The following is a 13,085-nucleotide window of genomic DNA, read 5'->3' on the forward strand; positions in this document are numbered from 1 at the left end:
GGTGAAGTGAGTTTTGTGGACCAACAAGTTTGGAGAGAAATCTGATTTTGATTCTTTCGCGGGGGTGTGGCGGTGTGGGTGGGGAAGGGGCATAATTATATTTTCACATATAAATAGGGGTATAATAGATATTTTCCATCGCATATGACCCATTTTTGTCGTCGGATTTAACAGTTTAAAATATTGCAAATTGAGTTATAATTTAACCCATTTTTCTTTTTGTAACCACTCTTTTTTATTATTGTTTTTATGTCAAAAAAATTTACTTCTCTTTTCACCAAATAGTGGAAGAAACCTTGAGAAAACCCAAATGCTACCCCCATCCTTTGGCTTAAACGCCAAGGAATACACTAAAGCCACATACAATTGGACGTGAATCTTCATTATTATTGTTTATGGTATCACCTAGATGCAATATCAGAAGTCGATCCACATATAATGTATACAAGAATCTTCCACAACTGGAATTATTAAAGAAGCATAACAATGGACAAAATTTTAGTGATTCTAATGCTAATCTTTCCACCTCAATTTTGACTATACATACATACAGTATGATACTGCAATGAGTTTACAAGAGAAAATGCATTGCCACCGGATGCCAATCTCATGCATCTGATGATGCAAATGAAGACCAGATAGTAAGAGGCAACGGGGAATATTTCAGCAGTTGTTGAGGATCAGACACCTTGAGATTTTCCAATATTGAAGACAGTTTCAGACCAATGATTTGTAGGTTTGGATTGGAGTGACCTTCCACAAAAACATTTGTAATCTGCAAACAGAGCACCATTACTTAAATTATCCTGCACAAGATCTTATTTCCATACTATGATGTAGTATTGTGTAGGTCAATTTCATGCAGCCTACACTTTAGCAGAGGCATTAGATGTTTTCTTTTTAAAAAGATCATGATCACTGTTTCAAGAATAGACATAATTCTGATAATGATATTGAAAATTTACTGCATTAACTCTCTGTCAAGGAGGGGAGTCTGACAAAGGATACAAACCTGAGTGCATCCAAAAGCTTTGAGCACCCTCAGTGACAAACAACCATCCACAATCAAACCAAAATCCTCCTCTGTTAAATTCCGGCACCAAGACAGATCCAAGTTTATCAACTTTTTTAAGCGTCTAGCAAGTGACATGGCTGTCTTGTTGCCAATCTGGAAAATGTTGCGCATGTCCCCATCAACAAAGAAAGAATTTCATCAATCATCTAAAGGATTAACCAGTGATCCCAGCAGACCCTTCAACCCAAGGACTAGTGCTAAACATAAAATGAGCCAATTTGCTAGCCCAATTGACCAAGAACTGGCATAGAAGCAGAATATACAGGTAGATGTTGCATTCTTGCATCACGAGGTTATGGCTAAAAGCGTTTGATACAATATTAAGTAGCAATGAGGTGAAAAAGAAAATTTTTTAGATAAACGTTACTTATAGAGAGAGAGGGGGGGACTATTAAGGTACCTTGGTCAAATTATTCAGGGAGAGTTCTTTTAGGGACTCTCCAGAGGTTTCCAAATAGGCAGCAATAGCTTCATCACTGACATGCATGAAAAGAATTTCAATTAGTTTTTCTTTTGGAGAAAGCCAAAACTGGTTGCAGTAAGCATCTGAAGCGAAATCATTAGCAAACTATAAACAATTTTTATTTATTTTTTGACAATTTAAGCAAACTAGAAATAATTCAAAGTTATATATGTCTGCAGAGAAAGAATTTCTCCGACAAGCAAAAATCTTAAGACAAAGCAGGGGTATAAAGTCAAAATCCATCACCAGGGTCTTTCTCATATAATTTTGGACAAATTATAGATCCATCAAAACGATGTAAACCATTGGTCAGTAATTTTCAGGGATTCCTTTGATTCATCCAAACAATATGTTATTAGGAAGTAAAAGTGCCACCACTAAAGTGTTCTTCTCTTAAGTTCACTGCTATTTTAATCCCATATAATCTAGGGTGGGTAACATGAATCCCCTTTGAAAGTAAAAAAACAAATCTAATGTGATAACTTACTATTTTCTACTATGGAGGAAAATCAATTTATCATGGCAAAAACCTGAATGAATTACGGCCAAGTTTCAGTGTTTGAATTGCTCGACAACCATTAGCGAGATATCCCACAGCAGAGTCTGTCAATTTGCACAAGTTAGCAAGGTCGAGTCTGCATAATCCAGAACTGGATTCAGCAATAACTTTCAAGGAAGTATCAGTCAATTTCCTGCACCAGATTTAAAACAGCTAGCATGAAGTTCTTATGTAAGATACATTCTAAGAATAAAGATAAAAGCATTTAATAGACAAATTACTTAAAAGAAACTTACACACAATCAGTTAAAACAAGCTCCTTCATATTGTGACCACATGCAGTAATAAATTCTCTAATAAAATCATCACAAACAGTTTGAATGCCTGCTAATGACAACACTTCTAAATGTTTTAGCTTCTGTAATGGTGGCAGAATAAGCATAGCATCAATATTTTGGCAATCATCAATGTACAATTCTTTCAGACTTGATTCCAATGAGTCAGCCAATGTTTTGATACTAATGGAGGTGAGAAGTGAACACTGGCTAAGATTTATAGATCTTAGTGCAGGGGCAGAAGAAACAAGTGCACTTATCCCAACATCAGAAAGCCGGAATGCACCAAGGAGGGATAGAATAGCTAGTGCTGGTAAGCATTTTGGTGACCGAGCTAAGCTAGCTTGTAATACATAATCAGGCAAACAGCGCCCACACTGATCAAGTTGTAATACCTGATTCAACAAAAATGAAATGAAACAAGTTTAGCTTATCCAGAAAATATGAGTCAGTAGGAGACAAGAAGCTCCTCTAGTCCATTCTCCCTAGGCATAGAAATGATCACCTGTACAATTGATAAACAACAATGTTGGCCTTTCATGAAAAGGACCCTTGCGTTAGAAGAAAAACTATTTTCTCAACCATAAATACACGGGATGATAAATTTCCACTGATAGGCCCAAAATATAAGCCACAGATGGTTAGAGATGCTTGAAAATCAAGCCAATGAAGCTCTGATTTCTTCCAACAAGCATAGAGTCAAAGAAAATGTGATTATCAGCATATGATGTCTCGGACGAAGGTAATGTATATAACATTTTAGGGAAAGTTACTCAGAGATTTGTCTAGCTTTATGGTTTCTGTAGCAATACGCATGTGCCTGCTAAAAGTTCTAGTAAGAACTCTGGTCAGTCTAATTCAAATATCCTGGTGTAATTGACACAAAATCAAGTAATGCCCTTTTTGAGACATAAGAGAAGCACTGTTATGCTGTCCTATGTAAGCAGACTATATCTCAAATAAATAAAACAAAGCAGACTGTATCTCATATACCAGTGACAAAATATTTGCTACAATGATTGTCATCCATTAGCTGTGAATGCCTAGGAAAAAAAAAATTGTATTGCATATATTTCTCTTCAGAAACTGCAGAAGAACCAGCAGACAAGACATTTATATCACACGCATGTCATGTCAAAGACAGCTTGAGAGAGCCTTAGTCTATATTAATCTCAGTGTACTCATTCAAAGTGCATAACGGGCATCTAAACTATCTATTTATGAATCAATGACAACCAATTGGATCATCAATGTTTTTTCTAACCAAATCTCACGTTCAGAAATCGACTAGTGTCCAATAAAATTCTATTACATTTTCCTGGGTCATAATTGAGCAAACATCAAGTGAACTTTTTATTTTATTTAAATGATAATCAGAAGCCCTATGAACTTTAAGAGCGTAACATATAGTTACATTAACAAAAAAAAAACATACCATCAGATGTTTTGTGTCACAATTCGCAAAAGATTTTGTGAATTCTTCCTCTGTTAGCCATGAACAATCCCTCAAGCGTACCTCTGCAGGGGATCCGCAGACAAGGAGGGAAAAAAAATGAGTGTTCATTCTCCTAGAATCACATACCAACTGACTAAGCCTATTCTTCACTTCATCTGGGACACCTTCAAGTGAAGTGATTGCATCAGTATTCTTGACAAGAATTTTCATGCTTAGCTCTAAAAGTGAAGGGACCAACGGCTTCGAGCGATGATGGTCCTGACTATTCCTTGGAACCCAATTAACATTTGTGGACTTATTTTTTAGTGAAGAAGAAGTCCCCTCACTTTCAGCACCAAGAGACCGATGATTTTCGTTAAAAACTGCATAATGCTGTGCCTGTTGCCTAGCCACTTCAAGGAACCGACGTTGCCTGTATTCCCCTCCCTTTGATTCATTCCCTCTTATGTTAATGTTACCCTCCTCACTCACATCACTCACTGTTCTTTTGCATTGATCTTCCTTATTTTCTGTTCTCCCTTGGGTATCATAAACTGAATTCTCTGCTTCAGGCTCTGAATCAAGTTCTATTACATCAATACCACTCCTCAATTGATCATCCATGACAAGTTTTCTCTTCTCTCTTTCTTCTCTACTTGCTCTCCAACGCTTGAGAATACCACTCCCGTAAAAAAAACTTGGTTCTTCATCCAATATAACCAATTCCTTTCCATCAAGCTCCTCATCGACCTCCACCAGTTTTCGCTTGCCTTTCTCTTCTCTGCTACACCTTTTGCGCTTAACACCGCCTGCTGCATCCCCTGATCTTGTTTCTTCCTCCAACATCTCCACACCAACCTCTACACTCCCACTACTCAACAATATCTTCTCACCTTCTTTATCATCGCTGCCTTTACCTCCTTCAAGTTCATCCTCGAACCCGGAGAAACCAACATTCAAGTCCAGCTTTATCTTCCCTTTAAACTCACTAGAAGTCGCATAATCTTCGTCTCTACTCGGTTCAAAACCCGGCGACTCAGCTCCGCTCCGTTGAACTGTCGAAACCCAAAATCTATTCTCGTCATTGGCCAAAGTGGTGTTTGGTTTCAACTGCTTGAAAACGAGACTGGAACTCCTCCGGCGCTGATCAACAGCTCCAGAAGCCGATATGACCGTATTTATGTCCGACATGAGAGCGTCCAGTTCTGGGTTGGCAGGGGAAGATTGTAGGAGAGTGGAGGAGGACTCGCAAGTTTGGGCGGGGGTGGAGGGTTCCATGTTAAGCCCTTCTTTCTGGGTTCTACGTGGGACCTCTTCTCCAGGACTCAGGAATCTCATCGTTGCTGACTTCTTTATAAAGTGATCCTGTTCGATTAGGTTTTTGCCTCTCTGACTTTGGGAGAGGTAGAGCAAACCTAAGTGGGGTTCGTCTCCTTGCTTGGAGAAGAAGAAAAGGCATTCCACTCCCACTCGCGTCATGTTTAAAAAAAGGCTAATCGGCCATCAACGACATGTGCTTCCATAATTATTATTATTATTATGTAAATTAAGTAACAAAATTTAAATTTTTAATATATATATTTTTTTTTTTTTACATGACCACACAAAAAGGAGAAAAAAAATTTTAATTAGTGATCACTGCTTGAACTATTTCTTAAGTACTAAATTTTTAATAATTAATATAATAAGTATCACGCCAATCTGTATAAAAAGGTTTAGCAGTTCAACACATTCCACACAAATTACACAATACAATCATGTGGGTCAAGCAGGTGTTTCAAATAAAAAAATGCTGGCACGTCTCTTCGACCCTTAAAATATTTAAAAACAAAAAAAAAAAAAACAAAGCAGCAAAGTCCCAATCAACTTTTGACTTTTTTTTTTTTAAAAAAAGAATAGGATCGATTCCACATGTCAAAAATGTAAAATAAAAATATAATTGCTAGTACAACTACATTACTTATGTCATAAAACTCCGTGATTAAATCCTCTTCACAATAAAGTTATGTTAAAAATTATATTTTTATACCATAGGTCCACAGCTATCACACAATGCACAAAGATAATATCTCATCTAACCCTTAATTATATTTTCTAACAAAGACCGATTGCAAGAGTCATTATGAAATAAAAATTTGATTTTTAACATTACTCTTAACGATAAACATGTAGGTCAAAACATGCATATAGTATGTGTAGCGTTACTTTTTCCAAAAAGTAGGAAAAAATGGGAGTGGGGGTTGGGCGTCCTCAAGTCGCTTATGTGGAACGCAAAAACGAATCGTATTCTAGTGACATCCAGCTCTGCCTTCCATGCATATTGGCCATTTGACAATATAGTCTATGCTTTAAAGAGAATGGGACAGTCTCAAAAGTTTAACACAATCTATTTGAAAAATCTCCAATCATACTTCATGTCATTGAGTTCCACGGGAATCGCTAAACAAAAGCATCTTACTCGAATCATTTGTTTATGCTTACAAAATATTTGCAGTACAATTTAGTTACACTGCTTTCAATTTAAAAAGCAAGTGACTGGTTTATATAGGGACACAGGGCAAAAAGAAAGCTTTTGGGATGAGAGGGATTTTCCAAGTCATAGATATTGAAAATTTTGAGTAACTGGTTGTATTCTATTTGTTATTCCTAGCTGCCGTATGATGTTAATTGTAATATTATGTCTGATTATCCAAACAGAGATCAAATTGGAGAAGACACCAATGAATAACGCAATGGACCTTCTACTTCATAATGAGGCACCTTGACACGTTCCAATACTGGAGACATCCTCAAGCCAACAATTTGCACATCTGGATTCGAGTGACCATCTAGAAAAACATTCGTAATCTGCCAAAAAAAGAAAGCACCATCACATCTTGAAACCTATTTTCTGGCAAATTATCTTAAAATCCTACAATGTGGAGCCTTGAAAATTTCAGAACAGTCATGTATGAGTGGTAAGAAAACTGATCATAATAAAAAAAACTTTGATCCCTCTCCTGGAGATGAGTCCAAAAATGGATATACCTGAGTGCATCCAAATAGTTTGAGCACCCTCAGTGATAAGCAGTTGTCTACAATCAAACCCACAGCCTCATCTGACATATTCCGACACCAGGATAGATCTAGAGTATGCAACCTTGTTGAACGTTTGGCAAGTGATAGGGCTGTGTTGCGGCCAACCTGAATAAAGCCACAGAAGCCCCAAACATAAATAAGAGAGCATCATTAAAATCAACAGACCCCTTTGACCTAAGGCCTATAATTAAACCAAGAGGCAGGGAGATTATCATAACCTAAATTGGCTGAGTCACCCAAAGCAGAAAATTCAGGCATTTATCATTCTAACACAAGCAGCAATCATTTTGCTTCATGCAAGCCATATATGAACCACGTGATCAATTTTAAGGTATCTTTGGGAGGATGCCCATGTGTGTGCATTAGCATTTGGTGTGCGTGTGCATGTGTTTGTGTGTATGCGCATGTGTTTGTATGAGAGAGAGATACAGAGAGAGATGTGAGTAAATTACCTTCTTGACATTATTCAGCGAAAGTTCTTTCAAACACTCTCCAGAGGTTTCCAAGAAGGCAGCAATGGCTTCATCACTGTCATGCAGAAGAGACCGTCAAGCCCGTGTTCAGTAAGCATTTGACAATATATATTGTATTAACAGTAAGACAACCTATATCACATCAACGGTACAAGAATAAAAACAAAACGAACATGTTTACGTATCCAAATATGCATAGCACGCCATGCCCATTATCTAGCAATAACAAATTCAGGGTGATAATGCATTACATTCTACTGTACAACAAAATGAAAATTTTTAACTTGCTCAAAAATGTAAATACCTGAATGCATTGCGGCAGAGTTTTAATGTTTGAATTGCTCGACAGCCATTTGCAAGATATCCTATAGCAGAATCTGTCAATTTGCACAAGTTCTCGAGATTAATTGCACATAACCCCGGACAGTTTTCAGCGATGGCTTTCAAGGAAGAGTCTGTCAGTTTTCTGCAAAAAATTGGAACCACCAGCAAAATTAAAGGAGCACAGTGCCATAAACATAGTCTCTGAAACTAAAGGAAGGAATGATCATCCCTAAAGGCATTAAAGATAATATCAATAAAACATTGCAAAGAGATGTGCTAAAGAGACGTACACACAATCAGTCAAAACAAGCTCCTTCATATTGTGGCCACGAGCAGCGATAAACTCCCTGAGAAAATCATCACAAACATTTTGAATACCCGCTAATGATAATACTTGTAATTGTTCAAGCTTCTTCAATGCTGGCAGGATAAGCATAGCATCAATGCTTTGACAATCAGTAAGATACAATTCCCTCAGAATTGATCCCAATGAGTCGGCTAAAGTGTCAATACTGGAGGATGTGAGGAGGGAACACTGACTGAGATTTAAAGATCTTAATGCAGGGGCAGAAGAAACAAGTTTCCCTAGCCCAACATCTGTAAGACGGCACGCACCACTGAGGGATAAAGCAGTTAATGCAGGCAAGCTATTTGATGACCGAGCTAAGGTAGAAAGTAACATATAATCTGACATGCAGCGTCCACACTGGTCAAGTTGCAGTACCTGATTCCACAAAACAATAAATCGAGCTTATCCAGAGTGTTCAAATCACAAGGATGTTTTTCACTCAAAATTAATGTGAACCCGTTTTCAATAAACAACAATGACCTCCAGGTGAGAAGATTATTCTTGTATGAAGCAGTAACATTGCGAAACTAAGTTTGTAATCAACAAGCATTCAACCCGAGTTCCAAAATCATACATTGGAAAACAAATTCCCAAAATAAGCCCATTATTAAGTCCAAAAACTGATTTAGAGCTGTCTATTCACAATTACTTTAGTCAACCTCAACCGAAGCTTTTGATGGGAGAACAAAATTGAGGAAACAAGGCAAAAATAAAATACATCTCAGATGCAAATCAAGAATCAACATTTCTGGGAAAATAAATAAATATCAAGTCTAGCATCATAAGTTTTGTGGCAATACACCAGTATCACGCCAAGAGCACCAATGACTAAGAATTTTGGTTAGTACAATTTACTCTGTTTTGCATAATGACATACAAACTGATTATTTTTAGCTGTTCCCTGGTCTAACAAAAGCATTGGAAAGAATAGGGACATCATAAGAACAAAGCACTTCTCATCAACTAGATTAATAAAGTTCACCAATAAAGCGTCAACAAACAGATTTATATATTACATATACATATGTGTGTGTGTGTGTGTGTGTGTATAAGCAAGCAAACAAAATGCTCTAGCATAATCATGTCACAGAATGAAAACATAAGCAGCAAAAAATTGATCTTAACGCACACCATGCTATAATGTACTAAATGAGCATCCTAAAGTACGTGTTATAAATCAATGACTACGAGTAGGATTATCATGATCACTCACATGGAATCTAATGTTTAGTTGTTTAAATAAGTTGGTTCCAAGTATCTCACGAAGTCCTATTCTAAGATATACCACAAACATATTATGCAAACATCGAGATGAGCTTTTAAGCTGAAACTCCCACAAGACTGAAAAGCATAGAACCATAGCCTTTTGCCATTAAACATATTATGCAAGGAATTCAAATAAAGATACAATGAACCTTCAAGATATTGCAAGCATATCATATGACAAAATAAACATACCATTAGATTGCTGGTGTCACAATTCTGAAAAGATTTTGTAAACTGTTCTTCGGTCAGCCATGAACAATCCCTCAAGCGAACCTCTCTAGGTGATCCATGAACGAGAAGCTCAAAAGAATGATTATTCATTCTCCGAGAATCACAAAGCAAATGACTTAGCTTGTGCTTCAAAGCATCCGGAATATTTTCAAGTGATTTAATTTCGTCAGCATTCTTGGCAAGAATTTTCAAGGACAGTTCTTTCAGTGAGGGAACCGGCCGCTTTGGGCGATTCTGGCTATCTCTCGGAACCCATGTAACTGATGCAGCTTTGCTCTTGTCTAAGTATGAACTCCCCACTCGCTGATTCTTAGTTGCTCGATCTTTAATGATCTTCATAGCAGTGGAGAAGGGACCCGGCCAATCTTCAAATTCCGGTTCAGCTTCAGCCTCAGAAGACACAAGGTCCTCCCCTTCACCTATATGAGTAAAAAGAGCAAATCGAGAAGCATTTTCCCTTGCTATCTCTCGAAACCGTTCCATGTAATCCCTCCTGGTTGATTGATCCTCTCTTGCATTAGCCTGCCCAACTTCCGTTTCCACCTGTGATGCTACATTATCCCCCGAATGGACGGCACCCGAAACCACATCTTCAACAGAATTCTTCTCTTTAGACACAAGGCCCTCCCCTTCACCATTCGGTAACAAAGAACCATCAAGAACCACGCCCTTCCCTTTTTCTTCTCTGCTAAATCTCCTTCTGCCCTTAACAACACCTTTCTCAATGACAACACCCCCATCATTAGCACCACCCAACTTTCTCTTCCCCTTTTCATTACCTTCACCAGCTCGTCTCTCATTAACCGACTTATAACCCTCATTCTCAACTACATTGCCACTCGCATTATCCGCTTTGGGGTCCACCACTTTTAAAGCAGTTGACACTAAATCATCATGGACCAGCCTCCCCTTACCCTTCCCCTCTCTCTTAATCCCGATACCAACTAGTTCTCTCCCCAATTCTCCATTGTGCTTTTCTTTTTCTTCTTCCTCTTCTTGGCTTTCTCTTTCATCAACCAGCTTGTCATCAACGGCACTAGTCCCAACACCATTGATACCTCTCTTTGCAAGTCTCTTCCCAGACCGCAAATTCCGATACCCTTTGCCCTCTCCATCCTCCCTTGCACATTCCAAACCTAAATTGATGTCAAAACCCAATTTCCTCTTCTTCCCTTTGGCCGATTTTGAACCTAACCCAACTTCACCAAAACCCCTCGAATCCTTCTCTTCTTCCGAACCCGACCCATTTCCACTTAATCCACAAACCCGGTCCAGAACCCTAACCCTCTTCTCGATCACATCAGAACTCATTTCTCCATTTCCAGCCAAACTCAAGAGCCCACCACCAGTTTCCTCCGCACTCTCTCCTTCCACCCTATTCCCATTCAAGCACGCGCCTCTCTCGCCGGAGACACTCTTCCTCTTGCAGTCGTGGGCCGGATTCGAACCCGATCCTTCGCCGGAATCCGATTTCGAAGAGAGACGGAGACTCCGCCGCCGGTTAACCCCGTAAATGGATACCGAATCGGAGCCCAACCCAGAAGAGACCGGGGTCGTGTTCGGATCCGGGTTTGGGCTGGATGACATTGGTGGAGTGGGAGACTGGAGAATGGAGGGCCCGTCCGTTCGGCTGGGCGTGGAAGGCTCGATTTTGAACGCCGCTTTCGGCGTTTTCGGTGTGGGTTTCGTTGGGACTATTTCCCGAGACCTCAAAACCGTCATTTGTCACGATCACACTCACAGTCCCAGAGGGAGAGAGATCACTGGGTTTGGAGAGTGGAGAGATAGAACGAAGAAGTTGAAAGGTTAGGTTTCGGCTTCGAGGTTTGGGAGAGAAACTTCTGGTGGAAGCTGACTGGGATGGTTGCGATTTCCCGCCAGAGTATATAATATATAAGCTGCTTTCTTTCTTTTTGCTTTCTTTCCGTATCATGAAAGCGCTATTTACAGTTGCCACTTGTAAAGGCAACTTATATAACTTTTATAACGGCGAACTTTCCGTCTTGAAAATCTCTCCGGACCGAGCCCATTATAACCAGGCTAACCCAACTCATTTTGGGCTGAAAGGCTTGGCTTCCTTCACTTCATGGGCCGGCCACGGTGGAAGCAACCCAACACCCCTGCCAAGACATTTTAAAATACTTTTTGAGAAAAAAAAAATATAAGAAGTTAATTTTAAAATAATTTTGATACTTTTATGGAGGAAGTGGGGGTAGGGTTTAGGATTTATACAGAATTATTTTTTAAAAAATATATATATATTTTAGCTCAAAAAAGCTCAGAATGAGAAACCATGGGGGCTAAAGCTCATAATGAGGCCGACCCAATTCATTTATTAAATTTGGTTTGAAATGCTTAGAGCATGTTTGAAGATTGTGTACGAGATATCAAGTTTTTAAGTCAATAAAGTTTTTTGAAAAAAGTTTCATTTTAAGCTTTTATCACTTTTTGAACTTTTAAAAACGCTTTCAATTTTTTTTTTACCAAATGTATACTTTTTTATTCTAACTGACTTTTTAAGTATCGAACATACATCCAAACAAACTCTTAATCTCGTGCGGCTCTGAGAGGAAAACACAATAACAATATAAAGTGGGTGAAACAAACGACATCATTGGATGGCCATAAGAATAAAACCACTGTAGATTGTGGAAGAAGCATGTGTAAATCTTGTGGTGATGTGATTTGTTTTGGGGATACAACCATCAAGTGTATACCAGAGTGACACTGATGTGTAGGATAAAAGATTCTGGGTGGTCCTGTCCTCTAGTTTCCAATAATTGATGACTATTTTCACAAGTGGTCCATCATTTATCACAATTAATCTAAGGCCCCAGAAGCTGTGTGGCAGAGCAATGAATACCTCATATAGAAGATATACATGTGTCGTATATTATTAGACCGTTAAAAAAACAATAACACATACGTAATAATTTATTTCATGTGTCCAACCTTATTTATTGAAAAAAAATGATTAAATTTTCTTTACTCCTGAAGTTTTAAAAGTTTTTCAATTCGAACTTTAATGTTTAAAATTGACAATATATGTTTCAAAAATTTTTAATTCAGACATTTTGTTACTAATTTTCGTCTAATTAGATGGAAATCATCCACGAACGTCTCGTGTGGGATTTTGATGCCCTCTATTTCAATTTTGACCCCATTAAAACCTATAAAATTACGTAATTACCCTCGTTAAAACCTATAAAATTGATTAACATATTTTAAATAATTTTTCTTCTATGATAAAATGGATAAGTTAGCGACCTTGACTTGGAAATTTAGAGGACAAGCCAGATAGGAGCAAATGATATCTTAAACACACTAATCTTAGGTTATGTTCACACGAAACTAAAAAGCAAGTATTGTCTAGATTCAAACAACTTTGAAGAAATTATAATTTATTCACCTAAAATTTTGTTGGAGTTCAAACTATCAGTTAGTTGTGTATAGACTGTATTTTATTCACCTATGATTTTATTATATTTAATTTTCTATAGCATACTTAACTTATTAATTTTCTAATAAAGTTACAATTGGGGCGGAAGAAATGCAAC

The 13,085-nt window shown here is 38.0% G+C and overlaps 2 protein-coding genes across 4 annotated transcripts; both read right to left on the bottom strand.

Moving 5' to 3' along the window:
• Nucleotides 1-366: 366 nt before the first annotated feature.
• On the bottom strand, nt 367-5,258 carry LOC132166489 (uncharacterized). Of its 3 annotated transcripts, XM_059577309.2 has the most exons (6): nt 3,808-5,258; nt 2,334-2,767; nt 2,069-2,230; nt 1,476-1,551; nt 1,013-1,168; nt 367-775 (listed from the first exon to the last, which is right to left on the bottom strand). In XM_059577309.2, exons 1-6 carry the CDS (start codon nt 5,143-5,145, stop codon nt 608-610), a joined length of 2,334 nt encoding a protein of 777 aa, XP_059433292.2. In that variant the 5' UTR covers nt 5,146-5,258; the 3' UTR covers nt 367-607. The 3 variants fall into 3 exon arrangements, with proteins under 3 accessions (XP_059433292.2, XP_059433293.2, XP_059433294.2); XM_059577310.2 differs by lacking the exon at nt 1,013-1,168; XM_059577311.2 differs by lacking the exons at nt 367-775; nt 1,013-1,168 and having other exon boundaries at nt 1,479-1,551; nt 2,026-2,230.
• A 920-nt stretch (nt 5,259-6,178) lies between these two features.
• Nucleotides 6,179-11,422, bottom strand: LOC132166721 (uncharacterized). The gene is made up of 6 exons (XM_059577593.2): nt 9,490-11,422; nt 7,973-8,406; nt 7,663-7,824; nt 7,338-7,413; nt 6,835-6,990; nt 6,179-6,654 (listed from the first exon to the last, which is right to left on the bottom strand). Exons 1-6 carry the CDS (start codon nt 11,248-11,250, stop codon nt 6,508-6,510), a joined length of 2,736 nt encoding a protein of 911 aa, XP_059433576.2. The 5' UTR covers nt 11,251-11,422; the 3' UTR covers nt 6,179-6,507.
• Nucleotides 11,423-13,085: the final 1,663 nt, after the last annotated feature.

This window comes from Corylus avellana, chromosome 11 (assembly GCF_965113065.1).
Source record: "Corylus avellana chromosome 11, dhCorAvel1.hap1.2, whole genome shotgun sequence".
Lineage (NCBI taxonomy): Eukaryota > Viridiplantae > Streptophyta > Magnoliopsida > Fagales > Betulaceae > Corylus > Corylus avellana.